The 18538-nt window shown below is 42.1% G+C and overlaps 1 protein-coding gene and 2 long non-coding RNA genes across 16 annotated transcripts in view; 2 read left to right on the top strand and 1 right to left on the bottom strand.

The window, feature by feature from the left end:
* ZNF239 (zinc finger protein 239) overlaps nucleotides 1-18066 on the bottom strand; it is a 97291-nt gene extending 79225 nt beyond the window's left edge. Inside the window, exons 1-4 of one of the 14 annotated variants that reach the window (XM_045438106.1) lie at nucleotides 17576-17692; nucleotides 16625-16749; nucleotides 14572-14636; nucleotides 1537-3362 (exon numbers count right to left, since the gene is read on the bottom strand). In XM_045438106.1, coding sequence (XP_045294062.1) covers nucleotides 1877-3133 — 1257 coding nt within the window. In that variant the 5' untranslated portion in view covers nucleotides 3134-3362; nucleotides 14572-14636; nucleotides 16625-16749; nucleotides 17576-17692 and the 3' untranslated portion in view covers nucleotides 1537-1876. The other 13 variants (XM_045438108.1, XM_045438104.1, XM_045438100.1 and 10 more) reach the window with 13 other exon arrangements.
* On the top strand, nucleotides 3358-13458 carry LOC123576788. The gene is made up of 2 exons (XR_006701582.1): nucleotides 3358-3790; nucleotides 12632-13458. It is a non-coding gene; the product is annotated as an uncharacterized LOC123576788 (long non-coding RNA).
* Nucleotides 9571-10432, top strand: LOC123576786. Its single transcript, XR_006701580.1, has 2 exons — nucleotides 9571-9814; nucleotides 10058-10432. It is a non-coding gene; the product is annotated as an uncharacterized LOC123576786 (long non-coding RNA).
* Nucleotides 18067-18538: the final 472 nt, after the last annotated feature.

The following is an 18538-nucleotide window of genomic DNA, read 5'->3' as shown; positions in this document are numbered from 1 at the left end:
AGATTGGTGAAACAGAATCACATCATTTGTGATGTTGTCTTAAAGTACCCAAACAAGTGAGACATTATGGAATGGCTAAAGGGCAGATGCTTAATCATCACCCTAATCATTGCATATGGAACGCTTACTCAAGGGTGGAGTCAAATATTCTGGAACTATCTCTTAAAGGCAAATGTCTTAATCTCTCTTCTTTATTCCTTAATAGAGATGAGCTGTTTCCCCAAAATTAATGTATACTTTTCCTGTTATCTATGTCCAGTTAACTACTTCAGCTTACGTTGGTCAGGATATATTAGTTATAACCCCATGTTCTCAAGCTAATAAGTAAGCATCCATATTTTTCATATATGGATACTAGTTATTGGTGAAAAACTGGGATATGAAACACTAGGTAACCACCTGAGAACTGCTTGAGGAATCATTAACCATTAGTGAGAAAATGAGGGCTGCTCATTGTATAGTAAATTTCAATTTAGTTATGTACATAATCACTTTTCTTTCAACTGTTGCTTCCGCTTCTTGTATCGACTTCTAGGGGACAAATGTCTCTTTGAAGTGTCCTGGCGTCACGCTGCAAGTGAAGTATATGTGATACATTGCATATTTTAAGCCTGGTCATCCCAAACATACTTTCCAAATAGGTTAAAATGTTTTTATATAGCTATTTTTTTTTCACATTTATTTATTTTTGAGAGAGACAGAGTGTGAGCAGGGAGGGGCAGAGAGAGAGGGAGACACAGAATCTGAAAACAGGCTCCAGGCTCTGAGCAGTCAGCACATAGCCTCTCATGGGGTTCAAACTCACAAAATGTGAGATCATGACCTGAGTGGAGTTGGAGGCTTAACCAACTGAGCCACCCAGGTGCCCCATATAGCTATTTTTATGTGAAGTACTTTCAGCCAAATATAAGAATAATTTTATAAATCAGACTTCTAGATCTATAGTGAGACCTAAACAGGCTGGGGATTCTGTGAAAACAAATGGCTTTTGGGGGGTACAGCAAATATTAAAACAAGAGATAAGCCCAAAGAGAAAAATACTAGAAATTTTCTCTCTGGGCTCCTTTGTTTTGCTTAGCACAGACATGAGTGCTGAAGAAAATTAAGGAAATGAGGTAGTGAGGAATTAAATACATTTAGATATATTTCATTTCTGCTATGTTTCAACATGGTATATGTACCCTATTTGGCTTTAGTTTGGTGGCGGGGGGTCATCTGAAGTGGTGATATCTGGAAGAACCCCAATAGACCAGCCGCACCCAGGAAAAAGAACTACTTCTGTTCCTAGGCAGCTGCCTTAGGGGGGTGGGTTCAATATTCTGTAAAACAGTGTATGGGGTGTACCACACAAGTAGCTCCTCTCTACCACCTGCCACGTGGCCACACACTGTTGGTATATTTTTTTCATAAACACAAGAGATTTCATGCCCAGAGTATCTCCCACCACTCCCTTGACCTAAAACTAACACATGCAATCACAGTTTAGAGAGAGCTCATCAAGGCTGGAAGGAAATAGGAAAAACACAAGGCACATGATTTGAAGAGAAACCAGAGTTTCAATTTCTCAGAATGTGAACAAAGGGAAACATGTTCTGCTTGCACAAATATAAAGTTTTTTGCACTTAAAAATGCGGGGTAGGATATACAGTTCTAATAACACTGGCTGAACTGCAAAGTACAGATATTTCACTCTACCCATCCGAGGAACCAGAACAATCGGTTCTCTGTATAGCATGACAAAGTGCTTGGTACTTAAATACTTTAAATGGATGAATAAATTTCAGTGAGGGAACATATCTGAATCACCTATGATCTCTCTCCTGAGAATATAAAGGGAAGAGTGATATTAAAAATGTTTAAGTCTTTCCAGTAGACCTTATTTAATAGGATCTTTCCTATGAACCCGCTGGTGGATGTGGAGGTTGGAGCTCTGGCTGAAGCCCTTCCCACACTTGCTGCACTCATAGGGCTTCTCTCCAGTATGCACTCTCTGGTGGATGAGGAGTTTTGAGCTCTGGCTAAATCCCTTCCCACACTTGCCACAGTGATAGGGCTTCTCTCCAGTGTGGACTCTGAGATGGATGCGGAGATCAGAGCTCTGGCTAAAGCCCTTCCCACATTCGTAGCACTGGAAGGGCTTCTCACCTGTGTGTATGCATCGGTGAATGTGAAGGTTCGAACTCTGACTGAAGCCCTTTCCACATTCCCCACATTTGTAGGGCCTCTCCCCAGTGTGGACTCGCTGGTGGATGTGCAGGTTGGAGCGCTGACTGAAGCTCATACCACACTCCCCACACTCATAGGGCTTCTCGCCAGTGTGCACTCGTTGATGAATGTGCAGTTTGGAGCTCTGACTAAAGCCCTTCCCGCACTTGTCACATTTATAAGGCTTCTCGCCTGTATGGACTGCGTGATGAATGAGCAGACTTGAACTCCTTGTGAAGCCTTTTCCGCACTTGTCACACTTATAGGGTTTCTCATCCGTGTGGACTGCTCGATGGATGAGGAGACTGGAGCTCCTCGTGAAGCCCTTCCCACACTGCTCACATTTGTAGGGCTTTTCTTCTGCGTGGCGTCTTTGATGAAGTAGTAGTTCTGAGCGCTCGCTGAAGTCCTTACCACACTGACTACATCTGTGTAGCTTCTCTGCAGTGTGGATTTTCTCACACGGATTACTGCCTGAGCTGTTGTTATGTCTTTTCCTGCAGTTGTAATGGTTACAGGGTTTCTCCTCTGTATGAGCTCTCCGATGACTACGACCGACCACTTGTGATTTCCAACCACAAATGTCTTTGCAGTTACAGTCAAAGTGATCCAAAGATTCTCTCAACTGGCCATTCTGGCAAGTTGCCTCACCACTGACCAATGGCGAGACCAGTTCTGTTACATCAGACAAAAGTTTAATTTGAAGGTTCTCTGAACAATGGTCCATGGGAGGACTTTCTCCTCCCAAGACTTTTCTCTCAGTGCCTTCTTCAGTTATAAACAGACTTTTACTTTTCTGAGGATCCTGGGGCTCATTTTTGCAGAAAGTCACTGAGGAGCCCTTTGTGGCCACTTGGCTTGGGACTTTCAAAGACAAATATTCTTCACTTGCCATGTTTTTATAATCATCACTTTGAAGAGTCACCATACTGCTCTTGTTTCTAGAAATACAGAAGATGCTTTTCCCTACTTCTGACAAAGGGAAAAATCTAGTTCAGGATTCCTGTACCCTTCTCCTGGAAGATTCACAATACAATCCTGACTCTGTTATTGTGCTGGCCATATCTTCTAAAATTAGCCAGCAGAAAAGCCCCTACGTAATAGATCCCTAAGTCTTTTTTCTTGAAGATTCTCCATAGAATTTTCATTCAAATCTCCTAGGGAACAAAGAGAATTCAGTGATAAGAACATACAAAGAGTAGATTTCAAGATTTTGGAACTAGAATGCCTAATGCTTGAAGATTTAGTAACTAGGAAAAGGTTCAGTCTCGTCCTTATAGTCATGTCCTTTGGGTTAATGTCAGAAGGAGAGAAGGCTTAGCTACACAAGGCAGAAATCTTGTCTCAGCTTTTAAACAACAACAACAAAAAACTGTTCTTCCCCTAACCTTGCATAGGCAATGAATGTGTCCTTGTCACAAATAACATTTCATTTCATTTTATTTCATTGTACTTTAATTAAATTTGCATTTAAATTGGTAACCCACTTTAAAAGGTGCTGGGGATACAAAGAAGAAAATAGAAATTCTTCTGCTTAACAAGCTAGAGCCTACTAGGAAGAAAGACAGTATCAACAGTGATAACCGTAAGTATGACAACAGATGCACGCACAACCAGTCATGGGAGCACAGAGTACAGGCATTCAACGCAAACCTTGGGGAAGATTTCTGGGAGCAAATGGAAGGGGGGGAAAAAAGTGAAAATGCAGAGAAAATATGACATGCTCCAGAAAACTATACACAACTCCTTGTGGAGGATATAAAACAGGTGACAGTGGTAAAAAGTGTGCTCTGAAGAGGAAGGCAGGAGCCAGAACAAAGGGCTTGGCGTGTACTATAAGGATTTAGGATTACAACCCTCAGGGATTTAAAGGACTTCAATGGGGAGCAAAATACCTGATTTTGTGATTTTAAACACCATCAGAAATAAGCAAGACTTTAGGTAGAGAAACAATTGCTGCAGCAAATCAGAAGCAAAGTGATAAGGATGGTTATCAAGACAAAGGGAGAAATTAGTTGTAAATCACATGATGACTGACTAAACTTAGGAGGGGAAGGAGGCACCCACCAGGATCCTTAAGTTCCTTACTTGAATTGACCAGGTATGGGGCTGTACTTGGTAAGACAGGCTGGAATGGGAAAGTGGGGACCAATAACAAACACAAACTTTGCCTTGTTTAATTTGTGGTGCTGTTCTTGTACTGTTCAGTAATATGGGCCTGGAACTCCTGAGAGAGAACTGTGCCAGGAATGTAGATTTTAGACTTACTAGTATGTATGTTCATCAAAACAATTAGAGTGAGTGTCTTAATATTACACTGAGGTGACAAAAAAGAAGTCCCCAATAGTCTTGTAAAAATAGGCCACAATTAGCAGAATAAAAATGTTGAGAAGCTCCCAGATGATAAAAAGCAGATGAATGAGAACTGATGGGAGAATCCAAAAAAAACCCCAAAAAACAAAACAAAGCAAAACAAAACAAAAACCAAAAACAAATAAACAAACAAAAAAACCAAAACCCAAATGCACAACTCAAATCACATACAGAGAAAAGGGCTTCCAAAAGACTACGATCTCAACAAATCCTAGAAATTCAAATTCCAAACTCAGAATCAACAGTTATAAAGAGAGGTTTACCCTGGAAACATGTTTATTAATTCATGTTAGGCATTTCTTTTCTTCTTTTTTTTTTTTTTTGGTTTTGTTTATCTACTTTGGAGAGAGAGAGAGAGAGAGACAGAGTTCAAGAGGGGAAGGGCCAGAGAGGGAGACACAGAATCCAAAGCAGGCTCCAGGCTCTGAGATGTCAGCACAGAGCCTGACGCAGGGCTCGAACTCACAGACCGCAAGATCATGACCTGAGCTGAAGTCGGACACTTAACCGACTGAGCCACCGAGGCGCCCCTAATGTTAGGCATTTCTAATGGCTGGACAAGTTGTTGCCATTAGCAGCACCACTCTCCCAAGCACCTTCTTCCCTACAAAAAAATGAAACATTGGGTGGCTAAGGGTAGTGGCCCCACAGAAAGCCTCAAGAACAAAATAAATGGTCTGCCAAAGAAAAACTCCTAATAGTATTATTTGGGCTGGAGACAAAACCAGAAGTTGAGGTAATACTGAACCTGCACAATGAAAGTGTTGATTAAAGTACAAAAAGAAGCAACTGACTCCACATGTGCCCAGAATAAGGCTCGAGGTAACCCTTGAAGTGGGATTTCTGATAAGAGAGATACCTCAGAGCTAGAGATTGAGAAGCAGGGCACATCCCAGGTAATTTTGCACTGAAAAGGCAACCTTAAAAAAGGGGTTTACAACCACCCACCATCTGGATTCTTATATCTGTCTCAAACCCAATCAGCAGAGGCGTCCTCTATAAGTACAGCATGCATGCACCAAAGAGGGCCAAGCATCAGCTGAGGATACATACTCCAGTGTCATACTGTGAACATAAGCCTTTTGAAAAAAGAAATGAGACAATAAAAACAATATAAGCAGACAAAAAAAAAAAAAAAAAAAAGCAGAAAACTAACATAAATGAAGACTGGCATAAACTCAAGAAATAATGACCAGAGGAAACAGAATTTAAAAGGTACGTCATTAAAATCCCAGAGAAATCTGAGAGGATATCGCATCTAGAAAAACAACATAATCTAATAAAATATAAACACATTGCTATGAAAAATAATCAGAATTCTTTCAAATTAATAAAAGGACTGAAAAGGATTACAACTATCCCTGTCATGCCCATTTGAAATACTCAGGCACTAGTTGCACAATCTTATGTAAGAGGAACTCTTATGACATCCATTCTACACATGAGGAAACCCAAGGTTGAAAAGGTTAAGTAACTTATGTCACAGCTACCGTCAAGCTGTCTGATCCTAAGGTCTATGATCTCAATGGGTCGAGAAGCAAAATGAACACATGGCTAAGATGGAAGATTGAGGGATTCTCTTAGAATGCAGAGTAAAAAAAGAGACAGATGGAAAGATAAAAGTAAAAGCCCATTTTGTAGTAGTTCCGTGAATATGGTGAAGACTGAAGGGAGGGAGAGAAATGATCAAAGCAGTAACAGATAAAAATATTTCTTAGAATTCACAATTCAGTGCTCACTGAATGCTAAAAATTGTATGTGAAACTTCAGGACTTCAAGGAAAAAAAAAAAATACCAGAAAACACAAAAGCATCCAGACAGAAATGGCAGGTTGTGTGCAAATAAATGAGAATTAATATATTAACACCGAACTACCAATAAACAATACTGGAAGCCTGAAATAATTGAGCATTATCTTCCATTTGGAGGAAAAGTGATTGTGAAGAAGATGATACACAATACAAGAAATCGCAGTGAGCAAAGAAGCCAATAAAATAGACAGTTAAGTTGAATCGACTGTTGTTACATAAGAGAAAACTATAATAATTAACCAAACCACTATAAAACAGCATGGAAAATCACCCCAAATAAAATACTTTAAAAAGCAAGCATTAGCTTTAGGAAAGGAAAAAAAAAAAAAGGAACTGTAATTATAGTACACTACTTTACCCTGCAGGGAACAAGCGTTATGAAGTCAAAGCAATGTAAGCATTAATCGTGGATGAATGTTGGGGAAAATAATGTAAAAGAGCTAAATCCTCATTATGATTTAAATAAGTCAATATAAAATATAAAATACTGATAAACTGAAAATTAGCAGTATATTATAATAAACATTAAAACCATACTGAGATACCATTTTCCACCTGTTAAACTGGCAAAAACCAAAAGCCTGAAAACACACTGCTTGTGAGTGTAAATTTGTAACACTCCCAAGAAGGACATTTTGACAATGATCAAAATCACAAATGTATGCACTCCACATTTTGGCTTGGGAGTTTCATTCTTCAGATTTCCAGGTAGACTTGTGAAATGATAACTGCAGGAGATTTAGTCACTGCAGATGGCTTGTGACAGCAAATGACCACAACCTGGGTAGAGGGGAGTTAGGGACATGAAGGAAGGTTTACACTGTGCACCTTTTTATTTTTGTAGTATAGCTTTAATAATTTATTAAAGAAAAATTTTTTTTACATTTATTTATTTTTGAGAGACAGAGACAGAGTGTGAGTAAGGGAGGGGCAGACAGAGAGGGAGACACAGAATCCAAAGCAGATTCCAGGCTCTGAACTGTCAGCACAGAGCCTGACACAGGGCTCGAACCCACGAACCATGAGACCATGACCTGAGCCAAAGTTGGACACTTAACAGACTGAGCCACTCAGGTGCCACACCCTTTTTTTTTTTTTTTTAATGTGTATTTATTTTTGAGAATGAGAGAAACAGAGAGCAAGAAGGAAAGGGCAGAGAGAGAGGGAGTTTGAAATATTTTTTTTAGGGGGGTTCCATGGAGCCCAATGCGCAGCCTGAATCTGGGCCCTGAGGTCAAGACCTGAGCGGAGATCAAGAGTTGGACACTTAACTGAGCCACCCAGGTGCCCCAATTTTTGAGATTTTTATATCTTACTTGCATTAAAAAATGTTGGACATCCACATTCAATGTTTTATCAATGAAAAATGAAAACCTAGCATTGAGACTGAAACTGGAAGCATAGAGCACAGGCATTATGTTTATATAAAGAAAATGAAAGCACAGGCCTCTCACTACTTACAGGGACTTCTTCACTCTGTGGTGCTTGCCTCACCTCCCAGGTTTAGTTGAAAATAATGGTTCAAGAGCCATAGTCACTGAGGGAAGAGAACCATGTGGACAGAGGCAGGAAAAAAGCCCTGATAGCCATTATTACAGGCTATTTCTTTTTGGTGGTTTTGTACAACGTCTGTTTTTACTACGGTATGGCAATTTCACATGGTTTAATCTAGTAAGTATATATGTATCTTACATCTGTGAAAAAGCCTTTTGTGGGGGCGCCTGGGTGGCTCAGTCGGTTAAGCATCAACTCTTGATTTTGGCTCAGGTCATGATCTAGCAGTTCAAGAGATTGAACCTTGTGTCAGGCTCCACACTGAATGTTGAGTGTGGAGGCTGCTTGGGATTCTCTCTCTCCCTCTCTCCGCCTCACCATGCTCACTCTCTCTCTCAAAATAAATAAACAAACATTTAAAATTATTTAAAACAGGGGCGCCTGGGTGGCGCAGTCGGTTAAGCGTCCGACTTCAGCCAGGTCACGATCTCGCGGTCCGTGAGTTCGAGCCCCGCGTCAGGCTCTGGGCTGATGGCTCAGAGCCTGGAGCCTGTTTCTGATTCTGTGTCTCCCTCTCTCTCTGCCCCTCCCCCATTCATGCTCTGTCTCTCTCTGTCCCCAAAATAAATAAACGTTGAAAAAAAAATTATCTATTAAAATTATTTAAAACAATTTTTTTTTTAATTTTAGAGACAGAACACAAGTGGGAGAGAGGGACAGAGGGAGAGAGAAGCCTAAGCAGGCTCCATGGAGCTCCACATGGGACTCAACTCCATGACCCTAGGACCATGACCAGCACCAAAATCAAGAATCAGATACTCAACTGACTGAGCCACCCAAGCACCCCTAAAAATTTTTTATCATTAAATTTTTTAATGGGTACACATTTTTCTCTTATATGTTCCATTATAATTTGTATAACCAACACCCTCTGATATGTTTGGTGAGTAATTTTTTCACTATTTCATTTTATCTATCTATCTATCTATCTATCTATCTATCTATCTATCTATCTATTTTGACAGAGAGAGAACAAGTGGGGGAGGGTCACAGAAAGAGGGAGAGAGAGAATCCCAAGCAGGTTCTGCACTGCCAGCACAGAGACTGATGCAGGGCTCAAACTCATGAACTGTGAGATCATGACCTGAGCCAAAATCAAGAGTTGAATGCTTAACTGACTGAGTCACCCAGGTGCCCCTTCAGTATTTTAAATAATTCTATAATGACTTATCATTCTCCATGATTTTTGGTTGGAGTACTGATTATTTCCTTACAGTAGATACCTAAAAATGAATTATTATATCAAAAATGTTTAACTTCTTTGATTTAAGCAGTCAAAATGTTTTTTGAGAAAAACTGTCAGTTATATCCATATTTTTCTTTATGGTATGAAATTTTGTCTCATCAAAAGTATTTTCTTCTATTCAGAAGGGGAGATGGATAAATCCCTGAATGTGTAAGAAAAGAAGCAATGGAAACTAGACATTGTAGGGCAGGGGATATTTAATGAAAATAAAGTCAAGCAGAGATAGTACAAGGCCAATGTGGGGAAAATGTGGGAAAAGACAAGAGTTCAGTTAAGAAGGTCAGTGTAAATGGGAAAGACCACAAACTTCTGAAAAGGAAGTGGAGTAAGTGACTAGAAAAAGGGAGATCAGTATGTGGAGACTATCCTTTGAGGCCTTAGCTTTCTCCACAGACCAGAGAACTTCAGAGAGAACTCCAGGAATATTAAAAAAGGGACTCCTCTTTCATGAATTGGCCTGGGCTTATAATCTGCCATGATGCCTAACTGATTCCTTTGGAGTTTATTTTCCCTTATATAATGATCTTCACCTTGGTCTGAGAGATCACAACTGGGAGACAAGAAGGATCGGGTAACTGTACAGAAAACAAATTCAGTCCCAAGGGATGATTTTATAAGGGATATGGTTTTTTTTTTGTTTTTTTTTGTTTTTTTTTAACATTTATTTATTTTTGAGACAGAGAGAGACAGAGTATGAACAGGGGAGGGGCAGAGAGAGAGGGAGACACAGAATCTGAAATGGGCTCCAGGCTCTGAGCTGTCAGCACAGAGCCCGACGCGGGGCTCGAACTCACAGACTGTGAGATCATGACCTGGGCCGAAGTCGGACGCTTAACCGACTGAGCCACCCAGGCGCCCCAAGGGATAGGGTTTTTAAATGACTCAGTAAAGCTACATTCTCCAATTCTTTTTTTTTAATTTAAAGTTTATTTATTTATTTTGAGAGAGAGAGAACGAGCGAGCACACATGTCAGCAGAAGAGGGGCAGAGAGGGAGAGAGAGAATCCCAAGCAGGCTCCATACTGTCAGACGAGAGCCCAATGTGGACTCGAATTCATGAACTGTGAGATCATGACCTGAGCTGAAGCCAAGATTCAGATGCTTAACCAACTGAAGCACCCAGGCGCCCCTACATTCTCCAATTCTTAACAAGCCAAATTCTTTGGCTGCATAGAATAATCAGAAACATCCTTTGTGCCAGAAAAAAAAAAAAATTAGGAAACATCAATTCCTAAACTACACCCCTGGGGCCCCATCACTATTTAAATTTGAAGAAACAAAGATTCTAATAGGCAGGTGTCCAGGCTCATGTTCTTACCTATGGAGACCAACTGTGGTTCTCCAGCATCACAGCTCAGTGCAGTGTCCTCTGAGCGGAGTCCAGACAGCCTTGCCCTTCCTCAGTGAAGCCCCAAGAAACATCCTTGAATGTTACTAGCTTCTAAAACATTAAACACATTTCTCCTCGACTGGCAACCATTTGCACAAATGCCTTGGAAGGAATGTGGGGTCAGTAGCACTGGACAAGAAGGGTACAGAAGAGTATAGTTCAGGGATATGAGTCATTTAAGTCAAGTTTTGTTGGAACAACTTTCTCTTCTCATCCACTTTGCTATTTTTATCCAAATCCTTCCCTTCCTGTCCATAACTCACCCAAGCTTAAGCTGTCCAGTTACTGAATCTTTCCTTGTCACTCTCATCTCATGACATTGCTGAGTTGTCTTTTCCACCCATTCCTATCATTATCCTGATAATCTCAACACCCAAGAGAACAATTTGCTAAACACTCTAACTTCATGTTTCTTAACTACTTTAGTGCTAATCATCTCTGCCTCATTTCTTCAAACTCAATGACCATAACCAGGGCCATTTTGCTATATGGACCACCCTGCTTTTGAAATATTAATCTCTTACTATCCTACTCTTTAAAAACATCTTCCTGTTCTTTCTGCTCTTTCTCTTCCAACACACCTCTTTTATCAAGAGCACCACCTGCTAACTCTTCCTTTTTTTTCCTCCCAGCCAGAGTATACTTCTTTTTTTTCCCCCTCAAAGTATACTTCTGATTTCAAGTCTTTCCCTAGTCCTATCAATCATGTTCTTTCTACTTCTAAACTAAGTAGTTGAACGTTCCTGGAAAAAAGAAAATAGCACATATACACATACCATAAAATACTATCCTTAGGTATTCCCAAATATTTACCTCCAGCAATGTTTCCCCTTACCTCTACACTCCAAATCCCACTTAACATCTGCACTTGGATGTCTAGGAGGCACTTAAAATTTAATAGACCCCAGTGGAACTCTTGCTCCTAAAAATCTCCATCAATATCTGCTTTTGCCTAGGGGTCCTCATTTTAGTAAATGGCCACACAACCCACCCAGTTGCTGAAGTCAAAGTCCTAGAAGTCATTTTGATTCTCTCCTCTCTTCCTCACATTTTATCCATACCAAGTCCTATCGATTCTATCTCTGAAACACATCAGAATCTACTCACTTCTCTCCACCTTGGAGATTATGAGCACAGCCATATTAAGTTTGAATTGTACCAACCTCCCAATTTGTCTCTCTGCTTCCACACTTGCTACCGCACACAATGAATTTTCCACATAGTAGCCAGGGTGATCTTTTAAAACATCACATCAGGCAGGAAACCCTCCAAAGGTTTGCAATGGACATCGAGTAAAATCCAGACCCTTCATCTTAGTCTGCAAAGCTTCACAGATTGGGGTCCTGTCACTTCTCCAACCTCAACCCAAGTCACTCCTCCCTACGTGTCATACTTGGCCGCAGTGACCTTGCAGGTCCTTGACAACATCAAACCTATCCCAACTTAGGGCCTTTAAACTGGCTGTCCCCTCTGCCCAGAACATTCTTTTCCCACATCCACACACACCTGGTTCCTTTTCATTCAGGTGTCAGCTGAACTACCGCTCGTCAGAGAAGCATTTCCTTGATGGTCTAATCCACAGTAGCATCCAGAAACTATCACTTCTCTTTGTTTTCATTTCTTTGCACTACTTGTGCCTTATCTCATTTTCTTATTTATTCATTTGCTTTCTTATTTACCATCTCTCCCCACTAAGATATATGTTACTTAAGAACAGAGAGGTGTCTGATCCTTGCATCCTCAAGCAATGCCTGTCATTTAATAGGCGTCCAAACATTTATTTAGTTAACTTCACAGTGACTCTGGTTCCTTCCAGAGTTCTGTGGATGGAGCAACGCTTCTCAAATTACCTCTGGTGAAGGAATACTTTCTTTTAAAAAGTTTCCAATATGTCAGACTTGTCACATTTTTGTAAAATACAATAAAAAAGAGTTACTAGAAAATAAAAACCCAGACATAGAAAATACTGAAGCCATTTTTAAATTGTTAAATTATTATTAAAATATTGAATTATTTTAAACACTCTCAGTGTCTCTCCTTGTGTCTTTGCAGACTGGTAACAAGCCGTCTGTGGGCTGCCACCAGCCTACAGGCCACACCTAAAAAGCAGACTGACAGAATATACATAAAATGAGAACGAAGTGAAGCCACAGAAGCAGCTCAACTCTGGGCCAGGGAAGAACCTGCTAACTTTCAGAACTCCAACACCTCAGGCCTGAGGCTGAAGGGGCTCTACCCACTCGCGCCTCAGGAAACTGAAGACAATCAGGCCGCCTGCAGGAATGATAGGACTACCCTACTTGTCACCAGTGGAAGGTAATGATGAGGGAAGGCAGCAGTTTCCTCCCAAGCTCTCAGGTCTCCACTGTATCTGAGGAGAGAGAGATAAGATTGGGCTCAAGAAGGCTGCAAGTTCCTGCGTGAAGGTGGGAAAGAAAAGCGGCAAGTGGAGGTTGCTGCCTCAGGGTGCCATACATACACCCGTGAGGACAGGGGCCAGGGGAACGTCAAGCATTAGGATTAGCCACTCCTTTCAACCAGACTTTCTTCTCAACCTCAGAGAACAAGGTTTCTTTATGTATGAGGCTAACCTCTCCCGTGGCATTCTAGATTCAATCTTCTTCCTTTTGAAATTCAAGTCCATCAATTATCTTTTTTCCCCTTTCATTTTTTAACCATCTTCCTTCCACTCAGTCATCTGGATGGTCTAAGACTCCCGCCCTGCCTCAATAATTTCAAACCACTTCAGATCTTGTGAACTCTTCTCTCCTAAATCTCCCTTCAAAGTGTTACCTCTCCTTTATTTCACTGCCACCGTCGTAGGTAAGGCCCCCATTTCTTATTCCAGACCACAATAAATCCTTACCAAGTCTTTAAAATACCAGTTTTGTCATTTTTCAATCCAGAGACTGAAAGACAGAGTTACTAATTTTTTAAGATCCCACAGATAAAGTGGTGGGGAGAATTCCATGTCAAGAATGGAAAGGATATATTGATGGACTACTAACTCTGCAGTAGACTAAAGATTCCAGGATAAGAAATGGTAGGACAGTGGGCCACATGAAAGGTATCAGTGTGATAAAGGGAAAGAAAATAGTGGTTCTGCCAAAGACAAAGCTGGGGGAAGGAATCTGAATAATGAACAGTCTCCCCTGATATCAGTGGAGCTAATGAATTACACCCAAGGTAGACTCAGTATCCTGAAGGCTAACCAAAGGGAAAGGTCATGGGACTAGCAGTTTCCTGTTCCCACCTGACAAATGTCAAACTCCTTAAAACTATTTATATCATGTAACTTTCCACTTCCTTTCCAGAGCCCATCCTTGCTGGATCCAACAATTTACTCAGAGGCAGGAAAACAGTAATGCAGAAGTCAGGAGGTAGACAAGTGCTGTCGTCAGACTAGATTACCTGCAGTTAACCAAATGTCATGCTGTAATCTAGAATAGCCCTTTACATGCTGCTTCTGTCCTGACTTTTATTTCTTCCATTCATCTTGCAACTCCTTTCAGTTTCAAGACAATCAACAACTGCCTTTCTGAAGCGTGAGGATAAGTTAAATGCCTCTTCCTTCAAGATCTCATACTATTTTTCACATATCTCTACCATAGCTATAAAGTCTGTCTTCCAAATTGGCTACAAGATTCTAAAGGATAGGGGCCATGTTCAACTAATCTTTAAATCCCCAGCAACTAGCACAACTGACTAGGGATCTAAACGATAGTTACAAATTCACATTCAACTTAAATGAATGATGAAAAGATACAAGTATACGTGAACTTTGAGATCATCAAGGTAAACACTCTAATTTTACAGATGAGAAGACCAAGGCTCATGATAGTGAAGTGACTTACTCAAGGTCACAGAGGGAGGGGTTAAATTGGGACTCCTGCCTTTCAGACTCAAGGACAATGTCTGGTACATAAGAGAACACTCAATAAGTATTGGTGGAATAAAGTCTTTCTTTAAATTCAAAAGTTATTAATATATACCAGAGTTTCAAAATTCCACTATATTAGCAATCCCCAACTTCATCATAAATAATCTTCATCAGGGCCTAGGTAGAGGAAAAGGAAGGAAAATATATAGAGCACAGGGTTTCATTCACATTAATTTCCCTTGAAGTCCTCAATTCCTTTTCAAGGCACAGAGATGGCATGCTCTTAGGACCTTGGGGCAGCTTACTGTCCTCTAAACAGATCTTTATAAGAGCTCATGGTCTCTTCCTATGTATCTAAGACTGTCTTTGCCAAGCAAAAAGATGGTCTTTCTGGTGGTGGTGCAAAGAACCAATTACTTCTTCCTTAAAATCCAGCCTGATATTTTATTCAAGTAACTTCTGGTATAATTCACCTGTTTAGTTATGGAGAGGGAAGAGCATAGAGTTAGAAGACATGGGGTTTCCTTCTGACTCTGCTGCTTCTGCAACAGGGGACATGGTGCTTTCCTTCAGCTCCCTCAGATTTAGAGCTCTCTGTAAAACGCCAGTCCCAAGGCAGAGAGGGGGCTGGCGGACCCCTTCCATTTCAAACATTCTATGATTCCAAGTGTTAACCTCGAGGTAACTTTCGAGGAATGGTTTTATGGAGACAAATGAGAAATCAGTTTTTACAAAAGTACTACTCAGTAATTTAACAATTTATTGGACCAATTAAACATGTAGGTATGTTGGTGAAGGGAACAAAGCAACCAGAGCATAAAAGATAAATGACCCATCTTACCTACCTTAATGACGCTCACATTAAGTTTATAGAGATATATCTCATAACAAATCCAACAAATCTTTGGATGTACAGAGGCCAATAAGATTAAAGAAAAAAAAAAGTGAAACTCTCCTTTTAGTAGGTTTGGGGTGAGGGTAGTGTCTATGAATCTGAATTCTTAAAAACCACCACAGTAACTCTGATGAACAGCTTGGTTAAGAAGTATTACTGGGAATCGGGGCGCCTGGGTGGCTCAGTCGGTTAAGCGTCCGACTTCATCAGGTCATGATCATCAGGTCATGATCTCGCGGTCCGTGAGTTCGAGCCCCGCGTCGGGCTCTGTGCTGATGGCTCGGAGCCTGGAGCCTGTTTCGGATTCTGTGTCTCCCTCTCTCTCTGCCCCTCCCCCATTCATGCTCTCTCTCTGTCTCAAAAATAAATAAACGTTAAAAAAAAAATTAAAAAAAAAAAAAAAAGAAGTATTACTGGGAGTGATTTGGTAACAACTGTGCTGGCATTTACCAAACTTTTTAATGTTTAATAAATGGTTATTATTGGGGCGCCTGGGTGGCGCAGTCGGTTAAGCGTCCGACTTCAGCCAGGTCACGATCTCGCGGTCCGTGAGTTCGAGCCCCGCATCGGGCTCTGGGCTGATGGCTCGGAGCCTGGAGCCTGTTTCCGATTCTGTGTCTCCCTCTCTCTCTGCCCCTCCCCCGTTCATGCTCTGTCTCTCTCTGTCCCAAAAATAAATAAACGTTGAAAAAAAAAATTTAAATAAATGGTTATTATTAAGATGTGTATTCTTTCACACACAGAATGTGCTCATGCAGAAAAGCACCACAATTTATAATTCTGTTTGTTCTCCTGACACCACTTAGCACTGGCTGGAACAGGTGAGAACTCTGAATAACTTTCAATGCGAGTGAAATGCCTTGGCAGGAAAAGGGAGGCTTTGAGAGAGGACCAGGCAAAGACGCTGTGTGGACTCTTTCAATGGGAGAGCACAGCGCGGTGCTCTGGGGAGTGGGCCAAGTTCACGGAGTGGTTCAGTGAAAACTGATGTGGAATTTAAAGTAAGCGGCCACCTGTGCAGACTCTGGCGACATCATTTGGTAGCTATATGCCCTTAGCATATTAATGTTCTTACACCCATATGTATACAATATTTCAGGTCTCACACCGGCGTCTGACAATAAAAAGATCATACAGAACAAAGACAGGACCTGACACCAGATGAGCACTCAATTCATGCTAATGTTCTTTCTTTGTTCCAAGCTAGAAAGGTTCTGTCCATTCTCAGAGAGATGGCATTTTCACAGAGAAGAAACCCCAACTCACCTACCTGGCACTAGGTCATTTCCTCCTCTCTGGAAGGTCGCTGTCCTGGAAAAGTGGCGTCAGGGAAAGAGAAACAGCCATGAAAATCAAGTCCACCTTGCAGGATACAGACCAGCCAGTCCAGCAAGACTGTAGGAAAAAAGTTACTGAGCTCCTGCTACTAACCCCTTTTCAGTAGCCCTTCCCACGCCATCTCCCGAGCTTTCTTTCTAGTCTCTCCGTGCTGCCCCTCCCTCACCTCTCTCCACACGGCTTTGGATTGAACAGGCCAAGCCTCTCCCCCAAACCCACGAAGGTAAGTAAATCCCGCTGCTCCCAGCAACACTAGGATGTGTCCCTTTCCTCAGGGATTCTGATTTCTGTCCTGAAGTTCTAGAAAGAGCAGTAGGAGCTCTCAGCTTGGATGCTTTGCCTCAGAATGGATTTCCACTCCCCGAGGCGCTTTCCCCGACCTTCCTCATTTCTGGGGTGTGAGGACAGTGCTGTGGGGACGGAAACCTAGGTCTCTCAAAGGGGCCCCTCTCGGTCGCCTAACATCCACCGCAAACCCTGGAATAAGGCCAGTCACCGGCACAGAAATGGCCGGTACGGCCAACTTCGAAGCCTCCAGGCCGGCCAATGCCAGAGCTAAGCCGGGCGAGAGAGATGGGCCCCTCGGAGCCGCAGCCGCTTCTGCGCTGGGGGCCGTTTAGTGTCAGGTGATCGCGGTCCGGCCAGGCGGACACAGAGGCCGTCGCGACTCCCACCCCCCCATCCACCCCTCCACCCCCCCACACACCCCCACACCCCCACACGTGTGGTCCCGGGCCGCACCTCCTCTTGGTCGCGAGCCCTCTCACAGCCGCCCCGCCAGGCTTTCGGGTCTCAGCGGTCCTGCGCCACCACCGCGTCACTCCCACATCCCAACCACAGAATGCCTCCCTACCCGCAGCGTTGCCTGTCCTGCGCGTCTCACCGCCCACGTGGAATCCTACACCTGCAAGCGCAGTATTCCCGAGACTGACCCGCGCCCGCGCCTAAGGGCCCCCAACTACAAGTCCCAGAAAGCTGCGGGCCGGTGGTACCCACTTCCGGCGCACACTTCCGGCGAAGGTCCGGGCCAGTTCCCGGCTGCGGGGGTTCAGTGGGTAGCTGTCCTTTGAGGTTAGAGACTAGTTTGTTTAAGTTATCTTATTATTATTAAAAAAAAAAAAACAAAACTTTTTAATGTTTATTTATTTTGAGAGAGAGTGAGAGAGACAGAGCGTGAGAGGGGAAGGGACAGAGAGAGGGAGAGAAGAATCCGAAGTTGGCTCCAAGGTTGGAGCTGCCAGCACAGAGCCCTACGTAGGCTCCAGCTCACAAAGAATGAGAGTGTAACCTGAGCTGGAGTTGAGGCCTAACCGACTGAGCCACCCAGGCACCCCTTATTATTATTATTTTTTTAAGTGTGTCAGTTATTTTAGGAATACCCATTGAAGTGTTCTTAGTTTTTGAAGTGTTACTGGTGTGAAAAGAATGTAAAGATATCACCTGTAATTTTGTCTTTACCCCTAAAAATATTTTGAAATGAATATATGCTATTTGGCCTCACCATCTTGGCTCCAAAGTTCATTCATATGGCAAACATGAGGGCCTACGATGTTCCAGGAACTGTCCAGGGAGGGTGGTGTAACCCCATTTTGCAGCTTTTACATTTTAGAAGTTTCAAGAAGCATACTCAGTGTCTCATCATAAGGGTAAAGTATGGATTCAAGTCCAGATTTTTTTTCTGAATATTCCAGAGCACGTGTTCTTCACAGTTGATTCCCTTTATTATTCCCCTGTGTTTCCAAATAATTTTCCCCTTGAAAACTTGGTTTTCTCATTTATGAAAGGGACCCAGTAACCACAGCCCTTTTCGAGGAAACCCCCAGGAAGGCAAAGGGGGTTAAAGTGT

The sequence above is a fragment of the Leopardus geoffroyi genome, chromosome D2 (assembly GCF_018350155.1).
Source record: "Leopardus geoffroyi isolate Oge1 chromosome D2, O.geoffroyi_Oge1_pat1.0, whole genome shotgun sequence".
NCBI lineage: Eukaryota > Metazoa > Chordata > Mammalia > Carnivora > Felidae > Leopardus > Leopardus geoffroyi.
Note: the sequence above shows the minus strand (reverse complement) of the source record. Positions and strands in the feature narration are given on the sequence as shown.